The sequence below is a fragment of the Ambystoma mexicanum genome, chromosome 1p, assembly GCF_040938575.1.
Source record: "Ambystoma mexicanum isolate Mex_15411 chromosome 1p, UKY_AmexF1_1, whole genome shotgun sequence".
Lineage (NCBI taxonomy): Eukaryota > Metazoa > Chordata > Amphibia > Caudata > Ambystomatidae > Ambystoma > Ambystoma mexicanum.
Window position 1 is genome coordinate 1280978379 of NC_090921.1, and position 25107 is coordinate 1281003485.

Below are 25107 nucleotides of genomic sequence, written 5' to 3' on the forward strand. Positions count from 1 at the left end.
TTAAGAGCCCTGCATCAATGATGCATAATTTGGTTACTCTCTATTACCTTACTTCCTTCAGTTGAAAATATGTATCTGTCAGCTCTGAATGCATGGTTATTCTACTGTATCCTCTTAACAGGCTCAAAGTTTCAATTATGTATGCATTTTGATGTCTTAGTCAGTTCCCACACTTACTTTCATGCCTCAATATTATTTACAATATGTGGAACCTTCCATAAGTGCTGCATAACTATGCCGTTCTCTGTTACCCGTTTGTTTCATTTCAAGCTCCTTTATCTACTGCTCATGTCTACACTGTGCTTGTGTACTCAGGTTATAAGTTCAATTTCATTCCTTCAACGTTATAGGGTCATGTGAAACGATAATCTTGAATAGTTGTGTATAAGGTATATGAGATGCATCTATATTCCAATTGCCATGAGCTTTCCACTACTGCGTGCTTCTGCGCGATGGCGACGGGCGGCTCTTGTGTGCTTTTATATCCCCCTCATGTTACGGCACAGGCAGTCTGTCATTAAACCCATCTGCGCTTACTTTTCCTGTGCCGCATCATATCAGCACATTACATACTTGAGACTACATTCACCACTCGCCGTCACGCTATCCCGTCGACTTGCATTTCCAGTTCAAACATCCAACTTTGTTTCACTTCAAGCCGCAGTGAACTCGCCATCATTCCTATGGGGTCTGATACACTCCCAGTGTATTTCCAGTCACGTTAATAGGTTCTTTCCTCTATCCCACACAAACCAAAGTCTTGAAAGTCAACACCAGGCTCATGCAGCATTCCAATTAAGTAAAAATAACGACTATTTCATGGCAGCCATCTTTTCATATATGTTTTTTGAAAACAGGTTCATAATAATAATAATAAAGATAACCATAATATATTTAATATATTATAGAAGAAAATATGAACTTGGAAAAAAAAACACCTTGTCATTATTTAACCTTGAGATTGTTCAACCATTTATTTATTTGTCATTACTTTTGTAAAATCATGTCCTGATGATGTGCCCTCCATGGGATCTGAATCCAAGTCTGTCAAGAAGGCCTCGGCAGATCTATGTTGAGTAAAAGAGTGCAATTGACCATCCAGCAACTATCCAACTATTCTGAATATAGCAGGGCAAATCATGTAATATTTCATGTTTTTTTCTCAATCCTAGTCGTCTCTCCAAGACATCCCTACTAAGGTCAACAAATATAATTATTTTGTTGCCACCCCATGCTAGATCTCTCAGTTCTCATGCTTTCTTTAGTATGAGCTCCCTAACTGGGAATCTTAAAAATGAAACAATAAAATCTCTTGACTTCTCCCCTATGGCTATTTTATGACATGTATTCTCCAGCCATATCCCACGTCCTCCCCATACATATTTGTAGCCCCACAATAGCAGCATGAGACATCCCAGTTGCACGTGAGGCACAACCCACTGCCCGCCTTCCATTTGTCATGTGTATGGAGCGCAAACAGAGTAAGCAAGAACTCAGCATTATCCCCCATACAGTTCCATGAATGGATCGGAGATTTTCCCAAATTCTACCATCAGGTCTCTAAATTTGATATGCGACTTGCTGCAATATAGCCTGTAGGGTTACTTTGGTCATCCATATTTTCAAATCGACTCTCCCCTTCCATTTCCAGTTTCTTGCAATCAATATTTTAGTTCCAGTTTTAGTCCTTTGCTATCCATCTGCTCTCTTGAGGTTTTCCCATTCATGTTACTCAAAATTACCATGAGGGGGTTAAGGGAGAGCATGTGGCATGTTACCAAGTTTATCAGGGCACGCACTTCCCTTCACTGCTCAGCAACATTTGAACATTCAACAAAGGCACAGAGCAAACAGAAACTTGCACGTCAAGATACTGCACTAAAGAGTGAAGGGAAACAGACACAGAGTGTTATCAACTCAAACTTGAAAATCATCCAACAAAACGAATGAACAGACCCCATCAGAGACACATTCTACAAATCATAATGGCCAAATATGCCTTCTGAATTCAAATACAGTCTAAAGGTTGTGTTGTTCGATTAAAGCAACAATATCAGGAGAGAGTAAAAGCAGCTCAGCCAAAACGTATACTTACCATGGAGGTGATAAACATTCAATAAACCAAGAACGGCGAAATAATGTAAAGTAGTTTAAAATCCACAGAACTCTAAACAGGTGCAGAGCATGAGGAGTGGAAAGATAATCATGATTAATACAGAGGCTTCTTTCATATGTGTAATTTGCTGGCACCTCTGTTGAGACTAAGGTTTGACTGATCAATTGTTCAATTCTCAAAGAAATGGCTTCAATTAGAGCAAACAGCCCTGCAAACCACTTTACATCATTTATTCTGGTTTCCTCAAAGTCCAGTATTGAGACCTAAGACCACATTAAAATTGTTGAATGCTACTTTGCTGAATATTAGATAGCCATACAAAAAATGTAGTCTTTATTCCTTTGCTTCCCTCATGTCACTGATTTTAGGAAAGGATGATTTTACTCATGGGATGAGATAATTAAACAATGGTAACTTGATGGCCGGGGGCTGCTAAGACCGGGCCAACTATATTATTGGGGAAACCCGTATATTTCTTCAATTGAAAATTGACCATGTCCACTGTTTTGTGGCCCTGCACTGACTGCAGGCGCCCACAATATACAAGCCAATCTGTGTTCGATCATGATTGTACTTGAACTGGTTGTCAAGGATTGGACATCTACTCAGAGTTTGAGCATAGCAGGTCCCCTGATAGGTGGGTTGGCAGCTCCCTCAGACCCGGATCCTGTATATCAGGAGAGGTTCTGAAGCCATCCTTTCACTCAATCAGTAGAGTCAAGGAAACGAAGCACAGAAGGCCACACCACATGGAAATGCTGGAAGACTCCTGCTGGGACACCCAGTGCCTAAGCTACATATCTTAAACTGAAGCTGTACTCTTTCATTGACAGGGAAAACGTTCCATCGTTCCTCCCCTTCCTTGAATTGGTAGGCCTAACCAATTCAGAGTGTTGCATGGCAGATATTATCATCCTGTGGCAGGGAAGTGTCTTGGGCCTGTAGCTGGACCACATCATCTGAAGTGGGGACTGCTCTTCTTGCTTGGATCTCGCACAACGTAGTAGGATACTTGAAGTGCACCGTTGTCGATGAACCAGACAACACAGATTACATGCTGCTCCTTTCTGCCAAGTATAGAAGACTTGATGGAGCCCAAGTCTTTCCATCCATGTCTGCAGACCATGTACAAGGTCACTCTGACCGCTCATCTAATCTGCAATGTCCTCGGAGTCCTACTTTGTCATGCGATTAAAAGCAAAGAGCCGTCTTCAACTTCAGCCTGAGTGCAGCCTGGCATAAAGTCCTATCGTGCAGCAACAGTAGCTTTATTTTTGGGGGTGGAACCAGAGTTTAGTATTCCTGCCAGGATTGGCAGCAGCTCCTTCCACACATGGGAAACCTATGTTTGTCTTATATTTTTTATTTGATTTAATTTCTATAGCGATTTAATAAAATGTAATAATCAAAGTACAAGAATAGGCATTATGAAGAAAGTAAGTAGGTTTTATGGCGAGTGCGGAAGAAAGAAAAGGAGGAAGAAGATTGAATATCAAAAGGGAGAGTATTCCAGAATTTAGGAGCTAGAAGTGAAAAAGAAGATTGATTTACGGCATTGAGACATATTGTTCTCCACGGGAGTCTGCAGATATTTGGAACTGTTAAGTCACTGACAGAGACCGAACCAAAAGACCCAGCTGTCATCATTTCAAACGAAAAAGTCCCCTCCACCTGGCTTGCAAATACTCCAGCAAAATGTATTAAAAATGTGGTTACTAACCTGGAACCTTGTTAAACACTTGCTTCAAGGTTAGGATTGTAATGTTAGGCTGGTGTTGCTTTATATTTTGTACTACCTGGGGTACTCAGCATTGCCTGTGTCCTAATCGAGTGGTATCTCACGTGTCCTGGAGGATGTTGCTCTTGTCGGCAAGTCTTGCTTCTCGTGTCTCATGTGCCCTGGAGGATGTTGCTCTTGTCCTCTTGTCAGCAAGTCTTGCTTCAGTTTGCTCAGGCAGCTCATTTGCCCTGGAGAAAATTGCTCTTGTCCTCTGGTCGGCAAGTCGTACCGCTGTTTGTTTTTGTGTTTCATAAGCTCTTGGTATGGATTTTCGCTTTGCATCCGATGGAGATTTTCCAAGTGATGTTCGTTTTTTGGAAGGCATGTTTCAGTCACTCAACGGCTTCAGCACATTCGATAAAATGTCCAAGAAAGATTGATTGTGCTCTCTTCTTGTGAATGAACTTAAGTAATCTGTAACCTTGCCATTTCCCATATTTGGAGTGGAGTGATAAAACATAAAAATATTATTTGTTTTAATTCCCTTTTAAAATGCTTTACTAAACACTTTTGAAATGTATACAGTAGCAATGAATTTCAAAGCAATAACCAACACATCGAACATTTTGCTTCAGATACTTTTAAAACCATTTTTGGTGATTACTGTTCTTTCTTATCAACTTGGATTTTAGAAGTGCTAGCTGCCCCACTAGCTCCTGTACAGTATTTGAGAATTTCATTAACATGTCTTCACAAGTGTCATCTTCCTGAAAGTTGTCTCATCTTTTTCATGCACTGTTGTAATTGTAATGGCCCTATGTTCTTAAAATGTCTACTTAGGACTTTTTCTTGAGTATTGGTGGACTTTTTTGGGGGGTAATTAATTTTAGCTCAAAGATTACTTTAAAGTAGTCTGACCAAATGAATGGTGATGTATCGACCACCTGTACCTCCAGGTTGTGTGCTATGACTCAGTCTAGCTTGTTCCCCTTAGCTGTTGTTGGTTCCTTCTTTATAGCCCTAAAGTCAATGTTATTCAAAGTTTTCTCCCAGAATAGAGCCTCCTTGTCAGTCGGATTCCCTCCACATCTGTTGAGGTCTCCCACGAGCAGTGTTGCTGCATTGGTAGACTTCAGGTTGTTAAGCTGTTGGGTTAGTTTGTTGGTAAAATCTGAACTAAGAGACAGAGCTCTGTATATGACTATGATGTTGATACAGTCGTTTTTTGTGGGGGTGAATTTCAGATGCCGGGTCTCACATCCTGCGCATCCGATGGTGGCTGCAAACAAAGGTATAGTATTCCTGACTATCACTGCCACTCCACACCCTGCCCCCCCGGTATCTCTATTCTTTTTGTGTATATTGTACACTTCAGGTACAGCTATATCACACATAGGGCGGATTGGATCTTGAAGCCAAGTCTCAGTGAGACATATAATGTCTAGCTCCTCCTCCTTTTTGCATGTTTACATAGAGATCTGGTGTTCAATAAACATGCTTTTAGGGCCTTCGAATCCCCCCCCCTTGATGTATTAATTTTGACCTGCATAGTTGTGTTACCAGTTACCTGGTTTTTACTTTTTTTCCCTAATGTTCTTTTGCAGTTTGATGGAGTTAGTCTTTAACCGGTGGCCAGTATGTAACGAGGTATGTGCACTTAGTCTAGCCTTTTCCATGGCATTCAACGCGCACCTTTGAGCAGTTGCGATGCTGCAATTACTCTGGAGAATGCCAGACTTGGCCATATCCCCCCTCTTACCTATAGGGAAATGGCTTCAGTATGAAAGTCGAAAGAACTGGGAGCCGCAAACGCTGCGGACAGCGCAGACCGGCTTGGCATTGAAGCGCTGGCACTGAAGGGCCTGACGTTTCCTTAAAAAGCCAGCCGGGGCTTCTGAGTAGTATAGTCCCCTAGTGCCTCAGCTCAGCATTATAGTGCTGCTTCCACTGTCCTATTCAGGGGAATGCTAATGCGCCCTGTAGGCAAGCAGTACTAGGCACACAGTTCAAATTGAACGGGTACTACACACGCTGCTTTAAATCTCGCAGCGCGTGTGTGCGGCCAGTGTAAAACTTGCTACTGTGCTTTTAAAGTATGGTCAGAGGCTGATTTAAATGCAGTTCTGAATATCAAATCAAGATCCCACAATAGTACAATCTAAACAATTCTGTTACAATTTCAGACATGAGTTCTCAGAATTCTGCACTGTACGGCACCTCACGTGACAGGTAACCTTGGTAATTGCCTAGACAGCCCTTCTATGAACATAGAGTCGAGTCTCCTTATGTAGGAGGCCGGTGGGACCGGCGAAGACCGGCTTGGCTTTGAAGGGAGGAGCACAGGGAGGACAGTAGTGTATAGCCTTTTTATGGGTTTCTATATCTCCAAATGCCTTATAATGACTGACATATCTTTTCCATGGCTTGCAATGCCATTTTATGATCCGCAATATGTGGTTTCAGGTTTCTATGTGCTACTCATCAAACGGAACTTTAAGTTCACTGTCTGGTCCCTGCACTAGCATGTTCCAACACACATACCATAACAACAAAGCCATCAACACATGGCAATTTAACACCCATCCCAAAAGATATTGAACATCAGAAAACAACACCTCTCCAGTCAACTTACATACCACAGCCCGGGCCAATGCATCCTTGCACCACAGACACACAAGGCTCACACCCTTTGGACATAAATGCTCCTATGCTCTCTACACAGATCACCTAGAAATTGACCTGCTTGCAGAGCTTGGGGTACTTCTGATCTGAACGCGGCAACACAATCTTGTTATTTGCCCTCTCTCAGAGTGCATGAAGAGCAAATGTCAGTATAAAACCCAATAACATAACACATCAAAGGATTGGAGATACTATGCAATTCTTTGGTGGTATTACTGGAAAATGTGCATCAAAAGAAAAGGTTTATAGATTGAACAGTACTATCTCCTAGGAACGAGCTTTTTAATTAGGTCATGGTAACTGGAAGCTTAATGACAGCTCACACATGGTAATGTTCATCCTCACTGCAAACAGAGATCTGGTGTGCAAAGGTGCAGCACAAGTTACCAACAGACAAGAATTTGGTGACTCAAGAACGACCTCAAATTCTTTTCTGGTGACCATGCTGCCTTTTATTGATTAAACACACTCTAAATAAGAAGGTGGCACCTCTCTGCATCAATAACAAATGCAATCTTTCTCCTTCTGTTGAGTGCCTTATCCCGCAGATAATGAGTAATAGAAGACAGCTCGGTGCAAAACATCTATTTGAACAGGAGTTTGGTGTTGCATTTACTTTAGCATAATGCTTTCCCCCAAAATTGTTTGTACAATGTCACCGTCCCAGAAAATACATGAATGCTTTTGTTAATGATCTGCATTAATGCAATACAATGTTGCCTACAGTTCCCGCTGCTCATCTTCATTATTTGAAAATTTGCTAACATTAGAAACAAAATACAGAGCCTTCAAGGCCAACCAGCAGATGCCACAATGAGATGTCGTAGGTAAAACGGCGTTAGATGATCCAATATCCGAATCTGAAATTAACAAAGCAGTTAAGGAAAGAACTACAGGGAAAACATCAGGGTAAGTGAACTCCCAACAGATTCTGATTTAAAAAAGCAGAAGAGTGTGGGTGGCTCGTAGACGCAGAGGCTAGGAAGAACAGACACAGGGTTGCAGGCGCCATAAGTGCAAGAAATCAGTTGGTCAAGATGGATTTCCAAAATCAGCCCCGGATGGAGGATTTTGGGAGGCCCCCTATTATGGTGAACAAGGAAGACACAGTGATTAGCAAAACCCAATCAAGGTAAGGTAGCTAAGCGGAAAGGCTTAATCTCAGGAAGGGTGTGAAATTGAGTCCACACAGAGCAACACCAGTGTTGCTATTTTGACAGGCAAGCATACAAATACACTTATGTATTATGCCTTTAGGTTACACACTAAGCAGATAAAACCTTTAGTCAAATATTGCAACACCAGCACTTATAAAACAGATATACACATAGATTCTTAGATGAAATAGTATAGCATTTGATTGAATGGCCACTGAAGCACAGGTGGGTACTGTGAAGACAGCATGATGCAAGACACAAACAACAGATTCAAAGTTCAAACAAAAGTGTTATATTAACTTAAATGTCAGGATGGTTGAAGGCCTAACTTACCCTGTGCTAAGGTGGAATTTCCCTACCTAAAGAAATTAAGGAAAGTCTGAGTCAGTAAATTCAACTTAAAAGTTTGACTATGTCCAAAACCTATATTTGTCCTCACAACTAAAGTTAAACAATGTGTGGGATTGTCAGCATTAAAATAGAGTTCCAAATAAAGTTCTGAGCTTTTTCCAGCCCTGATTTACTTTCCCGCTCACCTTCCCCAAGTTCAAGACAGTTCCATATAGTTTGAGGGTTTCCTTCCCCAAGTAGACAACACAGTTCTAAAAGAGCCACGAGGTTCCCTTCCTCAAGACAACAACAAAGTTCATAAAGTCTCAGAGTTTTCTTCCCCAGGTTTTCAGCTTGCCAACTTGTACTTAGCCTCAAGTCTCTCAATATTCAAAATCAGTTCCAGGTTAACTTTGCATTCCTTCGGCTTTCTTGACAGTTCATACAGATTGCTTTCTTCTGCTTCACTTCAGGAATCTCTTTCATCCACTTGCTTTGGCTACCGGTATAGTTCTTTGGATTTCACAAATAGGGTATCCCAGGTCTAGGCGCAGTTGTCGGACCACACGGTCCACTCAATACAGGTCATGTAACCAGGAACCCTAGGCTTTCTTGACCACATAGGTTTGTCTGTATCTGTGCTTGTGTGCTGGTTCACACTCACCTAGCTTTTCCTTACCAGCCTTTTGGCTTTGTCACACTGTGTTTTCCTCTTTGCCAATCTCTTGACTTTGCCACAATGTGTTTTCCCATGCAGTTCGCTTCGTGGTGCTCTCATTCCTTCACCACATTTGCGGTCATACTTTTCGGCAATATTCCATACTTGCTTTTCAAGTCGTTTCATACGATTTGTTCTTTGCTTTCAATATACTATACGTGTATTTTCCACAAACTTCTCGTCGGTTCAAAAAGCTTTCATTTAGTTCACTATTCAATCATTTGAATCGGTTTTTCTTTTTCTCATAGCCCATCTTGTCCGTATTATTCCTCACAACCCTTTGTTTTGGGTTCACTGTAGCATACACCTACTCATAACGTCCCGTTCCCTTTCCTCCATCCTTGTGGGCGCCCCCAACATGGGGACAGTACCAGAACTTTTGACAGCGAAAAATGTAGCTTTCCCCTTTAAATTTAGTATAGCGTGCAGGGGCGTGGGAACCCCTCGCCAAAGCCCCACCCTCCAGCGCCTCACACCTCTCCCTTTTTCTACACAGACGGTGTCAGACCTGGCAGCCAGCGCAGAGATTTATTTTAGCTTTCTGCTTGCTCCCCTCTTGTTTTTCAATTATTGTTCTACTTCCCTTTGGTGCATTACCTTCCCCGGCGCATGTCGGCCACAGGAGGATTCACAAGATGTGCCTCATGCGACTGCTCCTTCCCGGCCTCGGACCCCCATGCACTCTGTCTTGTGTGTTTTGGGCCCGACCACTGCTGGGACTCATGTGCAGTCTGCAGCGCTCTAGGCCACACGACATTGAAGAATCGTTTGTTGCAGCAGAGGGAGATCATCCATATTTCTCTTCCTCGCCACCTTAAGGACTTCGTCTCTGGGATCTCTCGTCAAGACAAGGTCGAACCTCTTTTCAGTTCTGCTCCACAATGCAGAGACTCCTTCTCCAGGGTTCCCATGGATCGGGATTCCTCGCATTCAGGCTCCGGCAGGCCCAAGGCCTCTAAGGCTAGCAGCTCCCAAGCCGAGGGGCCCTTCCGGGCAGTCTGGGGATGACCTGAGGCCTTCCAGGCTACCGGCTCCCAAGATGAGGGGTCCAGGTACTCTACCAGACTGTCCTCAGAAGGATGATCACAGTTGTATGCTTCTTCCACCCCAGGGGGCAAGGGTTCATCGAGTGCCACCTCCAAAAGTAATTCTTTGGCTAGATCCAGCACGGCTACCGGCATGAGTGCCGAGGGCTCCTAGCCTACCAGAGTTCGTTCTGAGGCCATCATCCAGGGCGTCTCGACTACCGGCCATCCGGCTGAGTGCTTAGAGCCTACCAGGGGGTACTCTGCTTCGGGTGCAAGACTCAAGCTGTATCCTCCCATGCCTGAGGCCTCTTCTAGCTCAGGGCCTTCACACCCTCCCACCCAGGGTGTGGCGCAAGAATTAAAAATGGCAGAGCAGCACATGGCAGTGCCTGCCAAGCAGGCGTCATTTTGGATCTAGCTCAGGCCTTGCCAGTCCTTTCGCCCATTGAGTGTGCTTGCAGGACGATTCTAGCCCCCTTCCTTCTGGAAGCGGTAGTGGATCCTATGGGACAGTGTTCTGGTCCCCTCAGTACTACATCTACCTATCAAAGCCCCACAGCTGCACACACCAGGCACCACAACGCTTTGACCAAGGGCCCAGCGCCTTAGAGGGCAGGGCCCAGAGGGACTCGGCGGAAACTGAGGATCACTTCTTCTAATGTTTCCTCTTCCTCATGCGTTCTCCTCAGATGAAGGGGCTCTTGAAGGATATTGTGAAGGGGGTCATCCCGCAGGCTGTGCCGCCTAGGCCCCCTCCTGTGGGTGTTCTTCCTGCTCCTCTTGCACTCCCAGTGCTGGTCCCTCCTCCGGTACAGGCCCTACCAGTCGTAACGGACCACTCCACTTCCTGTGTACCACCAACATCTCCCCTCGGCATCCTTCAAGGCCGTTCAAGACTGCCTCCAGGGTTTGGCAGAGGTCTTGGAGCTCTGAGAAGTTGGGGGGCTCGCAGGGATCTTGGAGAAGCACACTATGACCCGGTAAGGCATCCAACTACACTGAGACATGCTGTAGGTGGCATAGACTGTCTAGGAGATGTCCAGGGGCAACGCCCAGATGAACAAGATGTTGGACAGCAAGTTCAAGCTGATGGATGGGGAGCCAATCCTCCTTGCCTCCCACCTGCAGCCCCATTCCTCGGTGGTGGCTGCTGCCTCTTTATATTCTAAACCATAGTCTTCATCGTCTTCCTCCATGGGAGCCACCTCCATTTGCCTCTCCAAGGAGGACAAAGTCCTTGACTCCCTGGAAAAGCGATGTTACTCCATCATAGGACTGCATCTGTGGCAGGCCAACACGGACGCCATCTTGGCTGCGGCAAACCAGAAGCTGCGGTGGGAGCCCAGGGAATTTCTGCCCGATCTCCCTTCGGGCAAGCAGGCGTCCTTCAAAACCAGGCTGGTAGATGCCCGGGCCATTGTTCAGGACCTCATGGAGTCATCGGTCTCCCACATCGACACAGCCAGCATAGGGCTGTGTCTTGGAGTTGAGATGAGGAGGACAGCCTGGATGCATGCCACTAAGTCATCTGATGTAACAGAAGAAAACCTCCACTCAAACTGCCAAGTCCTAGGCCATCCTGACAAAGCCAGGTAAGACGTACTTCCCTCAATCCCAGTGCAGGACCGAGTTCCAACCCTGAACCTTCTCTAGTTTCAAGGGTTTCAGGGGCCGCGGTAGGCGGAGGCCTAACAGGTCGCCCAGCGACAGCAGAAGGAAGCAGCAGAGGACGTTGCACTGGTTTTTTCGCTCCGCCGGCCTCCGACACTAAGAAGCTGTGACATCAGGGTCAGGGAACACAGCTCTCCTGTGGGGGGGCTGCTTGGCACTGTTCCAGGACACCTGGAAGTATCTTTTCAGCCACAGGCTTCAGTCTTCCCCTTCCACTACCAGTCTCTCCTCCTCTTCATCAGATGGTGTCCCCGGCTCTTTTACAGTGCGTCCTTTTACTCTTAGAGATACAGACAATAGAACCAGTTCCTCTTGTAGACAGGGGCTTCGGTTACTATTCCAGGATATTTGCATTACCCAAGAACAACCAGGCTGCCCTGAGGGTGGTCCTGAACCTGTCTTTTCTAAATCTGTTTTTACCGCTGGAGCGCTTCAAGATGATTACTCCTGCACACATAGCTGTGTGTCTATGCGTGGGGACTGAATGTGTTCCCTGCACCTCAAGGATGCGTACCTGCATGTACCCATATATCAACTACATCAGAGGTTTCTGCAGTTCACTATTATGTCATACCACTTTTTAGTACATGCTGCTGCCCTTTGACCTGAACTTGGCCCCTTGTGTCTTCACGAAGTTGATGAATGCAGTGGTGTGCCTCCTCTGCCTGGAGGGCCATAATCTATACCCTTACTTTGGCGACTGGCTTGTGAGGGCAGAGACGACAAAGCATTAGTCCACTCCTGCCAGAGCCTGGCGGATACCCTTTATCGGCTGGGGATTTCCCTCAACCAGCGAAAAATATCACAGCTATGCCCATCCCAGGAACTGGTCTTCCTAGGGCTGCAGTGGAACACTACCATTCAGCGGGTGTTCCCCACACCCAAGAAACCGATGTCCCTCTGCAAGGCGGTGGGACACATTCTCGACAAATCTACCACCTCAGAATTGTGGTTCCAGCACATTCAGCACTTGATGGCCTCCTGCGTGCTCACTGTTCAGCACGCTGACCTCAAGGTGAGGTGCCTGCAGCCCCACCTGGTGGACAATTGGGATCACGAGACAGGGTCTCAGTTGGACAGGATCCCTATACCTCCTCTCCTTTTGCCCGACCTTCACTGGTGGCTGATCGATGGAAATGTTTCAGTAGGAGCCCCCTTCACCCGTCCAGAGCCTATCCTGGTGGTGACGACGGACTCCTCTCTTTCGGGCTGGGGGCCACTCTGGAGGGCTATGTGATCCATGGAGCATGGTTCAGGGCAGAAGCCCTCCTACATATCAACCTGCTCAAGCTCCGGGGAGTGGGCCTGGCCCTCAAGGCATTTTTGCCCCTAATCAGGGACAAGTCGGTTCTAGTCCGGAATTCTACTACAATGTTTTACACGTCCCCGCCCCCCTCCTATGCATGGAAGCGGTTTCAGTCTGGGAATGGGCACTGACGGATGGGCTCTGGACTTCACCAGTCCATCTTCCAGGGGACAGCAATGCAGAAGCGGATCAGTTGAGCCGCGTGGGTTTCAACACCTATGAGTGGGAGTTGCACGATGATTCCTTGTTGCACCTGTTCCAGTGGTGGGGGTTCGCTGACCTGGATTGGTTCGCCTCCCCCCTGGAATGCCAAGTGCCCCCAGTATGCTTCAGGGTCAGGGATATCTAGGAGACACCTTCCAGATCTATTGGCACAGCCGCAGGTGTTATGCACTCCCGCCCACCCCTCTGCTCCAGCAGACTCTCTGCAAGTTCTGGTGCTCCGTGGGTTGCCGCCTCATCCTGGTTGGGGCCCACTGGCCTTCGAGACCTGGTTTTTGGAACTGATGCAGTTGAGCTCCCAGGGTCCCGTCCATCTTCCGATCCCCAGCAGGGGCTTAGTGACACAGCAGAGCAGGGCAGTGGAACATCCGGACCTGGCCAAACTGGCCATTACGGCCCAGTTCCTGATCAGCTGAAGCTTCAGCATGCTCAATTTTCAGATGACAACTGGGACATTACTCAGCAGGCCAGGAGGCCCTCGTCTCGGTCCCAGTACAAGAGCAAAAGGACTAGGTTTTGCCATTGGGCTCGCAACAAGGGTCTGGTCCCCATCAACTGTGCTCTGGATGACGCTCTGGCCTTTTCAGCACACCTGGCTCATTCGGGATTTCAGGTGGATACTTGCTGAATGTATTTGGCGGCCATCAGGGCTTACAAGAATTTCCTTGAGCATGTGTTTTCGGCAGCCAACCCGCTGGTTAAGGCCCACCTTAAGGGGTTGTCTAGGCTTTTCCCTCCTGTGCATAGACCGCTTCCGGTCTGGGACATCTATGTGGTTCTTGCGGCTTTGGAATGCAAGCCTTTCGAGCCGATGGATTCAGTAGACATCCGCTTGGTGGCGCTAAATACTGTTTTAATGGTGGCTCTCACCTCTGCGCACAGGGTTAGTGAGCTGCAGGCATTGTCTTCATGCGAGCCCTTCACCACGTTTCACAACGACAGGGTCATCTTGCGGACTCACATTTCTTACCCAAGGTGGTCTCTCCTTTTCATCTGAATCAAGAGATGCGCCTGCCGGTGTTCTTCCCGAACCCACAGTCAGAGGCAGAGAGGGCCATGGATTCCTTGGACCTCAAGAGGGTCCTCAAGTTTTATATCTCTCGGACGAAATCCTTCAGGAAGTCTGAGGCATTGTTTGTGACTTTTTGGGGCTTCTCACCCGGCTCTCAAGCTTCTAAGGCTTCCATCGCCCGTTGGATGGTTCAGGCCATTTCGGAGGTGTATACGGCTATGGGCAAACCTGTTTCTGAGGGGATTCATGCTCATGTGGTCAGAGCCAAGTCCACGGCTGTCGCGTTTCAGAGACATGCTTCTTGGGATGTCATCAGCAAGGCAGCTACTTGGGCCACTCAGTCGGCCTTCTGTAAGCACTACTCACTGGACACCAGCTACAGGGGCGATGCAGAATTTGGTTAGACGGTTCTGAAGAACCTTTTTGCTTCATCCTAGATATGAGGCAGGTTATCACAGCTCCACCCTATGTTTCTTGTTCGGTGGAATCACCTACAAGGATGGAGGAAGGGTGTCATGCCTGCTGATTATTCCACCTTTTCTTCGCCTTCCAATGCCAGGGTCAGGCGGCCTGCCGTTTAGCCTTATGTACGTCTGCCATTTGCCCATATAATGGCTGCGAGACCATTCTTCTGGAAACTCGCAGGAAGTTTTCCATGGTGACGTTGTGCTCTCCAAAGATGCCGCACAATATGTCCGGACCCCGCAGCTCTTGCTCGTCACGTGACACGGAGAACTGCGTCTCGCTTCAGGGATACGCCACCATAGATGGCATTTAAACATTTGGCGGCAGGAGTCCCGTGCTTCTGATTATTGTTTTTCTGGAAGATCTGTCTGTTAATCCTACACGCGTTTTGATTCTCTGTTTACGACCCCGGCTTGATTTCTGGACTGCCTTGTCTCCGCCCACAGCACTGTTATCACGGATTACTACGAACCAGGGCTGCTAAACAGACTTCCTTGTTCTCCACCCACGTCAATTGTCAACCACAATATTCCACTACCTCGGCCTGCCTAACCATCTGCCCTGTGTTTCCAGCCATTTAGCGTGCAGCTTAATATACAATACTTCGCTGCATGCTTATTGATTTTCTTTTTCTTGTGCATTCTTCTGCACGCAAATTAGCTGTTCCATTCAGGTGCTATTACAGATTCTGTTCTGTTCTACCTCACGTCGAGGATCCACCACCTGAGAGGCATTAACTCCTTCTCTGTCAATTCATTAGGAAAACGTGCACGGGACTTTGTGGATGCTCTCCTGCGAATTCACAAGTGCACCAACCAGACTATAGTGCGTCCCTCATGCCATTCGGGTTTTAGTCCCCGACTAACCTTCCCTTCCTCGTTTCTGTACTTACCCTGGTGTCACCTTCTGGATCAATTTGGACTCCATCATCTTTCCTTAAGGAGAAGCCAAGGAGGTGTTACAAGTCAACCAGGAAGCCAGGAGTCTTTGCACTCAGGTTAGTGTAGCATTTTCCTGGGCCAATATATTGCTATCCATACAAAACTGAATACTGAATTACACCCTTTATTACAGCCTGGTGTTTTCCAGTTTTGGTGGATTCCTCGCCCTTTCCAGGGATTAACTCCTCCAGCTTTCCTTATGTTATCAGCTAGTGAGGTACATCATTAGGAAGGTCTTATTGATTACTAAAGATTCCGAAGTCAGAGCATAAGAAGGTACCAGTGCAGCCAGGATTCCTTCCTCATTCCTGTTGAGTTATTGTCTTCCATACATTAAGATTGGTGACGATTTGTGACAAAAGGGGACGGAATGTATGAGTAATTAAAGTTACTCACCGTAGTGACTAGAGTACTCATAGTCCATAGTCCCCTTTCCTCCACACTTCCCACTCACCTTCCCCCGCTGGTATGCCAAGGGCTAATATGTATAGGTGTAGCCAGGTATCTAAGCAACAAATGTGTTCAAAGGGAACTGAGGTGAGGTGCGCTTGCTATGCTAAATGTAAGTGGAAGCACATTTTTCTGCTGCCAAAGTTTCCGGTACCGTCCGCATGATTTGGGGGACGCCCAAAAGGATGGAGGAAAGGGGACTACAGGGAGTAACTTTAATTACTCTTTCATTCATATGGCATTTACTTTGACATTCTAACCGCCCTAAGGAGCGCCCCGGTTTCGAGTGCTCTCTCCTCTTCACTCACCGGTCGGTAGCGTCTCCTCCGGGCGGCTGCTTCCTCCGTTACTGCTTCAGCACCACCATTTCTTCTGTTGGCGAGGCCCGCTTTCACTTCGCCTTCTCCCTGTGGGTTGCCGACAGCTCAGCTCGCTTCCCGCGGACGCTGCTGGTGACTTGCAGCTCGAGATTTACTTCTGTGCCTGCAGCTCTGCTGCCGGCAACCAACCAGGGAGGCTCCCACCTCTTTGGCCCTCTTGGGGCCCACCCAAGACTCGGCTCCACAGCTTCTTGGGGTTAGTTGCCGGCGTCCTGTCTTTCCTGCAGGACCAAACTCGGCTGCCTCCTTCTGCCCAGGATTCCTCCTTCAGGCCCACAACGCTCAGTCTGGCTTCTCTCCCGGCGGTCTCTCTCACAAACTTGTCGGCTCCACCTTTTATGCACCTACAACCACTAGAGTGGTGAAATGACAAGTTAGTGTGCACTACTCTTAGTCACCTCTTCCTCATCCCAGTACTAGAAGGGTCTGAATAAGGGGAAACGTTATGTTATGTTATTTTGCATTTAAGTAGCGCCTTATGTACCATTGGTATGGTCTCAAGACGCTGGTAGGTTGAACGCCCTCGGGATGAGAGTCTCATCCACGTCCTTTGGCCACACACAGTAACTGCCCCTTAGCCTGCGAAAGCCACAGCTGATTACCATATAAGGCCTTTCATTACCTGAGAAGGCAGGAAGAAGGCCAAAGAACAATATGGCCAAAGAGCAAGCAGACAAACTTGTGGCACTGCCATTTTAGGGTGCTAGTCACATTTAGTAGCCATTTGCAGTAAGTGCAAACGTGCACAAGTAAAATGTCACAAAAACAGTAAAAATATCACAGCTTACACCAGCTTAGCTTAGAAACATTGTAAAAGTAACCAAAAAGCCATTAGGTAAAAATGTATAAGCATGCAAAGTATACTAACTGCACCTCACTTTAAGGCAGTGGTATTCAAACTTTTTTATCCTGAGCCCCACCCTCCCCGTAGATAAAATATTGTCAGGCCTCCCCAGATCCCACATCTGCTTATATTTTGTATTAAAAGTAGTTGCGTACTCCATATTTGAACAGCCTCTAACATCCTTTTCTTTGAGCCCCCTAACAGGGCCAGACCCACAGTTGTTAGAAGACCATTGTGCAATGTGTGCAATTGTAACAATACAAGAAGTCACAAAAAGAGGTGTAGTCTCTCAGTGCTGACATATAGTTTTTTGGAAGAGTCCATAAAAAAGGTCACGTCCCACTATGGAGAAGGGTTGCAGACAGGAAGGTAAATATGAAGGAATCTATCAAAGTGATACCTAAGAGTCTTGTTCTTTAAAGAGAGGACATTCTTATCCATACTCAAGTAGGCTGCAATAGACAAAAGATGATGTTAGCAAGAGTCAATTTTAATGCCAGCACTGGCCAAATTCGTCATAGAAGACAACACATGATCCATGGGTACCATCAAAGGATTGACTACTCTCTAGAGCCAAATGCATCCACTTTGCTTTTCTATTGTTTCCTGGTTGACTCCTTCATGCTAGTGGTCAAAATCTGAATGTTGGGCCTATAAATCCCCTCCTGGGTGTAAGCTAGCTCCCTAGGTACTAAGGTCTCAATCTGAGCACTGGCAGGGAGTGGTGGAGGACCAATCGCTTTGCTTAGGACAAGAGGTTCTACTTGGGGGGGGGGAAGATCCAGGAAGACACTGTCAGATAACACCTGAAGATCAGAGTACCAGAAATATGGAAGCCAGTTTGGGGCTATGCGTATCAGAGAAATCGGAGTCAGAGAAATGTTTAACACTGGGCCAGAATTTCTGTAGACCTTCTCAGAGGGAAAGTGGTGGAACTTGCCCAACCATTCCAGATCCTTTTCCATCCAACACATAGAACTGACACTTATTGTTTTCTCTCAAAGAAAATAAGTCTACTTGAGGAACACCCAACCACTGACAAATGTTTTCCACTACTTTCAGGTGGATCTCCATGCGTGAGAAGAGTGAAGGAGACAACTGAGGCTACCCGCCTCGATGTTAATGACAACTTGAACATGCAGAGGAGGTGAGAACAGGTGCCCCTGCTTGTTCATGAAAATACGTAACAGTTGTATGATGTTTGTGAGTTTGACCATCTTGCCATAGGTGAAGGGAAGGAAAGCTTTCATGGCCAGGAGAATGGCCTTCAGTTATACCCCATTCATGTGCTCCTTTTCCTGTGCAGACCACAGGCTGTTCACCTGCAGAGCACTACAGTGGGCCCTTCAACTGAGCTGTGAAGTATCAGTTGTTGAAGATATTTGAGGAGGACTCTGTTGGGGCCCCCCATCCCCTGAGCAGAAAGTGGCACCTTCCATGGCAGAACTTGAAGCAACTGCAGCCACTTTACCAAATGCTCCGGGAACAGTGGTAGGTGGGGAGCTTGGCTGAGCGGTAAACCTATCAAACAATAACGAACGTGTCCTCAGGAGAGCTCAGGAAAGTCAGAAACCTCCTGTGGAGCAGAAGGACAAGAGCTCGATTGACCTCGATTTTCAGTATGAATACAGACCGTGAAAGGAGGGCCTTGCGATCCTTCAGACTTTTTGGGTTTCAAGCAGGATGTGTCAGAAAAGTAACCACACCACAGGGACAAAGCCTCCATAGCGATGACGCTTTTTGATCCTTCGATGTCGGCTCTTCATATTATTGTGAAGCATAATACACCTAGCATTGGATTGTTTACCCATTGATAGGGATTGTGAGGTGGGTTTAGACCGTCACGAGACATGTTAGTTTTACTGTGCTGATAATATGTTGTTGAAATAGTAATCCTGCTCAGTACAAGAAGAACCGCAGGTTCAGACATTTGGTGTATGTGCTTGGCTGAGGAGGCAATGGGACAAAACTACCATCTGTGGGATTATGACTGAATGCCCATAAGTCAGAATCTTCCCTAACCAGTAACGATACCGCAGTGCTGTGAAGCCTTAGTTGGCCTAAAATAGCCGGCCTCTAGGCCGGTACATAGAGCTGCTCGGCTCAGGACTCTAGTGTGGATAGAAGGGGGGCCACCTCTCTTGCCCGTACTGCACCGCATGTCTGTGGGGAACCTGGTGCTAAATCATTGCTAGACAACCTGATTCTCGGTCAGGGCTTCGTAAGTAGCAGAGCAGCTACCTCACGGCGATCTATTGAAAGCCATCATCTGAGCTAAGCCGATCTATTGAAAGCCATTGTTAGGCAGAAACCTGTGCAGTTCCCTTAGGGACCACTGCAAAAGGCTTAGGACTACAGGTGTTGGCAGTAAACCCAATTGGTAGCAGTCTGTACCACCCCGATTTACCTGGTAGCTGTGGCTGAGCAGCCAGACTTCTCTCGAGAAGAGTTAGACAGTATCTAGAGTATACAAGAAAGGTACCAAAATACAGTATTACAAGCAAACACTGACCAGAGCTTGGGTATAAAAGTATATAATTATTTATTTAAAAACATACTTTGTAAAATACACTAACACTAATATGGCAAGCAAGTTCAAAAACAGTCACTATTAATATATATATACATCCCTGATCACTTATTGAACAAGTCTTAGTTAAAACACCACTTATTTTCAGACAGAGGTGAGCGCCTAACCGAAGATGGCACTCCAATAAGTTAATTAAAAAGGGAGGGAAACAGGCAGAATTAGGAACATACACAATACCAACACTTTAGGAGAACCAGAGCAAGTCAGAAAAGGCAGAGTCTACTGAGGAGCAAGAAAGTCATAGGCCAGGCCCACTCTTGGTGAGAGCAAGGCGGAATGTGTCCAAGATCACACAGTTGAATAGTACTTTTAAAGAGTCTTTGCAAAGAGTTAAAAAAGGGTTGGATCAAGTCAGGAAAAGTTAGTTTGCAGGTCCCGAGTCACCCCAGGAAAGAAAGTCAAGGATTTATGGGACACCTTGAACAGTCTGTTGCAAGGGAGACCAGGCAGGACTCAGTACCTGAAATGGTGAGAAAGCTCCAGCGGGGGCAGTTGTTCCTGGCAGCGGGTGCATGTCAGTGCTTCGTCCAGGGGAAGAGAAGATCTCGACGTGGAGGAAAGCTGGAGGTCGTTGCACTGCCAGGGAAGAAACCAGCCGCAGAGTTTCCCAGTTAAAATGTACTACCCTTTTATTCGCGGTAGTGGTGAAGCGTGGCTATCCGGCCACCGGGGTGCTTGGCACGGGCAATTCGACCACGAGACGATTCAGGAAGGCGAAAAGAGGGCAAACTGGTTATCCCCACCAGTTCAGAGGAAGAAGACTCTCCGGGATGAAGATCTTCTGTCGTTGGGAAGTGGTGAGACGGTTCAGCAGGGCTCCACCGGTGGTGTCGTCGTTGCAGGTCGGCTCAGCTTCTCCCTCTTCGTATTCTTTGGTCCTGTGGCGACTTCTGAAGTTCCAGTCCCCAAAGCCCTGCTTTTATGCAGTAAACCCCCATTCATCAGTCCTAGCTGTCACACAAACATGCTAAGTGGGCCAATCACACAAGAGTGTGACTTGAGTTGCCGAGGCAACTCAGTCCAGGGTCCCTAAACCCCCCTCCCACACATCCTGTAGACCCAGACAGAGTGGCACCACTTTTGGAGGCTTCTGTGGAGAAGCCCGCCAAAAAGTGGAACAAAGGACTCGATTGGGTTGGAATTACAGAGGCGAACACAAACGCCATTTTAAAACCGGGTCCTGGCAAAAAGACCCAACCGGGGAATAAATATTAAATAAATAACCCGGCGGTATCTTTAACATTGCACCAAAAAAGTGGTGCGTTTAAAATGAATGGGAAAATCCCATAGGAAATATTCTGGTGGAATATTTTGCGTGGTAACCACTGCCACCAGCCAGAAACTCGACGAGGGGGGACTGCACAGTGCCCCCTCGAAAAACAGACCCAGGGGAAATCTAATTACCCCTACCAGTACTTCCACAATATGATGGTTTGTACTGGTTCTGTTCACAATTTAAGACTAGTAAAGTCAATGGTGACTTTACATGCCCTGGGAGACAGTAGTCAGTCCCAGGGTATGGAGTCTATGTTTGGGGGTCACCATGACACCCCTGTGTTACTGCACTGAGGGTGCTGTGTAACACACTTACCAAAAATACATGAAACCCTACGGAGTAACAGACCCCATAGCCCATAAAACACATTACAAAGTCAAAGGATATCTCAAATCATGTCTAAGAGTGGGAGAAAAAGAGTCTCACTCTTATCAGGAGAAAAAAATAAACCCCAAAAATCCAGCAAAGCTGCTGGGGGACTCACTAGCTTTGGGAAATTAGCCTTAACAGAGAATTCTCTCTAACAGCCATCATCTGAGCTAATCTTTTGTCAAAAAAGCACTGCAGCACTGCAAAAGTGTCTCCAACCTTCTTGGTGCGCCGCAGGGATGCACTAGAAATGGAGGACGGCCGAGCTAGGGAGTGCTCTTCTAGCCCATTCCACTCAGCCTAGCAGACCAGATTTCATTGGGCCAGCCAGTGGCAGAGTGGCAGAGTGGCAGGACCCAGCCTGTGGGAGGCAGGGAAGAGAGGCTGGTGGCGGCTTAAGCACCGGCACCAAAGAGCAGAGCTGGCGGCTTAAGCCCCTGACCGTGGATGGGGGCCTTAAGGCAGACACAACCTTCTGGACGCTGGGCATCGGGTCGGGCGGTAGGACCAGAAGGCACGAGTTGCAGCTAGCCCAGCTGACTCCTACATTTATCGCTGGTCAAGCTCCATAGGTTTCCACTATGTGTGGGTTTAATAGTCGATGGGAAGTGTTGTCCTTTGGGGCAGCGGTGTGGCGCAGACGGCAGACGTTACCTCTGCACCTGGACCGGTACCTCACGAAGGCGATAAGCCAACCCCCTCAAGGTGGCCAGCGGGTCCCAGTGCAGCTGGTGCCCAACGGCCTGAGCGCGGGGTGAGGCCGACAGCTGAGGCGCATGAAGGATCGGGGGCACAGGGGAGAGCTACCAGGGGTTGGCAACACAGTCCCGAACCCCCTGGGTTGGCATCCAGGGGCACGGGGACTTAACGACCAAACCCAGAGGGCTATAGAAGAATAAGAGTACAACCAAGCACAGCAGCGGGACACCTAGGCGTAAAGGAAGGCAGTCAGGGCGAGTCCTGGGTTCAGGCCAGGGCTGCCCAGGGCTAGCTGGGGCGTTCCGGGTCTGCACCTTGCAAAAACCAAGCCAGAGCACTCAACACTCACCCGGTCATGGCTGAGGTACCCGTGCAATTCGGCGGTGCCAGTGGCGTCCTATGGAGGGAAAAGTACCCCCAGAGGGTCCCCATACTTATACCAAGGGCTAAGCTCTTAACACCTCAATGGCAGAGCCCGGGCGGTGGGTCCCACCCAATCTACTTCAAACCCCTTCCCCTAGGCATGGGCGCTCAGCAATCAACGTGGGCACAAGGGCCACCCGTCCCTCCCTGCAAAGTTTACTAGTTCAATGTGTGACACATTGAGCCAATCCTACTTGTTGCTTCCAATTGCATGCTGGAACTTGTAGTTCTGTTTTCCCATTGTAGGGATGGGCCTACAAGTCCCTGCATGCAGTGCGGGTAGTTTAAAAAATAAAACACAGGACTGGCTCAAAAATTCAGCATGGGACAGGGAAACTAGCTAGCTATGCAGATGTGACAAAAAAACAGAGAAAGTACCCTGATGATTCTAGGGACAGCTGCCACTGAAGCCCCAAGAGAGAAGTGAAATCAAGCCAGTGCCACATGACACAATCGGCACACATTTAACAAGAAACAGGTGGGAGTTACTGTTGTTCTCATAAGAGATTGGTGAGACTAATTGAAGCAGGCTAGTGTTTACCTTGTGTCTCTTCTGGTGGCCGGTGTCTGGTACCTGCAGTGCTGATCACGGCCCAATCTGGTTCATATCCTGGATCATATAGATCTTCCTCGGCACGGCACCCTCCCATGGAATCCTGCATGCAAAATCCCAACAGGTTAATGGGCTTTCAGGGCATGCTCTCAGTCACAAATGTTGAGGCTTGCATTCTAACTTCTACCACCTCCTTTTCATCCCCTCACATTTCAGGCTCAGTCTCTCTCACCTTACTGAAACATCACAGCACATCTGTACCCCTCTATTACTACCTTATGTATTGCTGTCTCACTCTTCCCACATTCTCTTTCTGAATCCTTCTATCACCATACTTCTTCTCACGTGACTTACTGGACACATTTTACCTCACTTTCCCTGCCCCTCCACTCACATCTCATGGTAGGATCTCGCTACTTAATTTCCTTTATCCTCTGTCAACCTGTCATGTCTCATGCTAGAACCACTCCACTTCCTTTACCCCCACCTCTTATTTCTTATGCTAGGACCTGCCTGCATCCCTTATCCCTCATCTCAACCCTCCAGCTAGGTCCTTTATACTTCCAGTCACATCTAGCAACCTTTATTCCTTGTCTCCAGACCTCACATTTCCTATTTAGGTCTCTTAAAATGACTTTTTTCTCACTTCCTTCACATATTATGGCAAGACCAATTAATGTTACTACCTCTACACCCTCATCTCACATCATGTGGTAGTATCTCATAGTCACAGATAGGAAAACTAGCTCAACCAGTAGAATCATCCTAAACAATAGAAGATAAGTTACTTATGCAGACGGAGACAGGATTACAAGATGCCTAGTCCCAACTGAACAAGGCAGGTCGCACACCTGTAGGCCTTGGTCAATGCTTTATCATGGATAACTGGCAGTATAAGACACTACTAAGGGGAAGAATAGTTACCGAAAGGGAAAGCTAACAAGCTAAAAAAGAAAGATTAGGATTGTACTTGTGCAGCATGTTGATGAATTATGATCACTTCCTTATTATTTATTAATTGTTACATGGTTTAAAATTTACCTTCACAAACAATCATGAAATTAATCATAAAATATCCCAGTTAAATAATGTTATAATATATTTCAGCACATTTCCATAAAACATAAAAAGGTTCATATCTACATCATACAAAGTATAAAATATTCACCATTACTTATTATAAAAATTGCAAAACTGCAGAAACCGCACTACTGCCGGCTTTAGAGCCACAGAGCCATTCAGCACATTCCTCCAGTCATTCTAGATAATGATCGGTCTTCGATTCCTCAGGTGTTGGCAGTTGTGAAAAAGGGGTTCCACAATCTGTGCCTACTAAAACATTATTTTATTTTCAAATCTTTTTTATTAAGTTGTTCTGCTCCAATCACTAGATCTTTAAGGTACAATAAGAAAAACCATAAAAAATAAACCAACGTATATCCAAACGCAAATAGGTTTGTCTTGTCTTCTCAGTACATATTAAATAAAAAGGCTAAAAACATATTCCACCATACATACGTGGGCGTCTCAATCCTTCTGTGGTCTAGTAAGTACAACACTGAAGGCGCATAGTGTCGCACTGCATCAAGTTCCCAATCTGTAGGTCCCCAGTGCTGTGGTGCACAGTATACTACATGCCACATGGCGCACAGGGAGGTTTAGCCTCTGAGGTGCCGAACATTGAAATCACAAGCGCATTCCAAGCTTCAATATTATTTGTGGTCTTGCGGGATCCCCTCTGTAGGGCCCTATACCTTTCTCAGTTTCCGCATCTGACCACCTTTGCAGATTCCCCCACCATATCGAAAACATTGGGCCCACTTTTCACTTCCAGGTCTTGGCTATCCTGCGTTTGGCCAATACACAGGCTATGTCCATTAGTTTAGTCACATGTTTTACTTTCGGTGGTCTGGTGTACATACCCAACAGGCATTTCTCAGGTGACCATTCGAACCATGTGACACCCGCCCTTTCCATCTGCTGTTTAATCAGTGCCCAGAATCTATGTATAACGCGACACTGCCGCATCATATGCAAAAGATCTGCCCCTTCAGTACTACACCATAGGCAGACATAAGGACCTTGTTTAGCGAATTTCAACAATCTATGCGGTGTCATGTAGGTCCTATGTAGGACGTTTAGTTGCAGCAATTTA

General features: G+C 46.7%; 1 protein-coding gene across 4 annotated transcripts in view; it reads right to left on the reverse strand.

Annotated features, from left to right (window-relative positions):
* TBC1D17 (TBC1 domain family member 17) overlaps nucleotides 1-25107 on the reverse strand; it is a 743081-nt gene that overhangs the window by 536825 nt on the left and 181149 nt on the right. For all 4 annotated transcript variants that reach the window (XM_069605252.1, XM_069605249.1, XM_069605253.1 and 1 more), the window contains one exon: nucleotides 22941-23055. In XM_069605252.1, the coding sequence (XP_069461353.1) occupies nucleotides 22941-23055 (115 nt within the window). The remainder of the gene's footprint in view (nucleotides 1-22940; nucleotides 23056-25107) is intronic.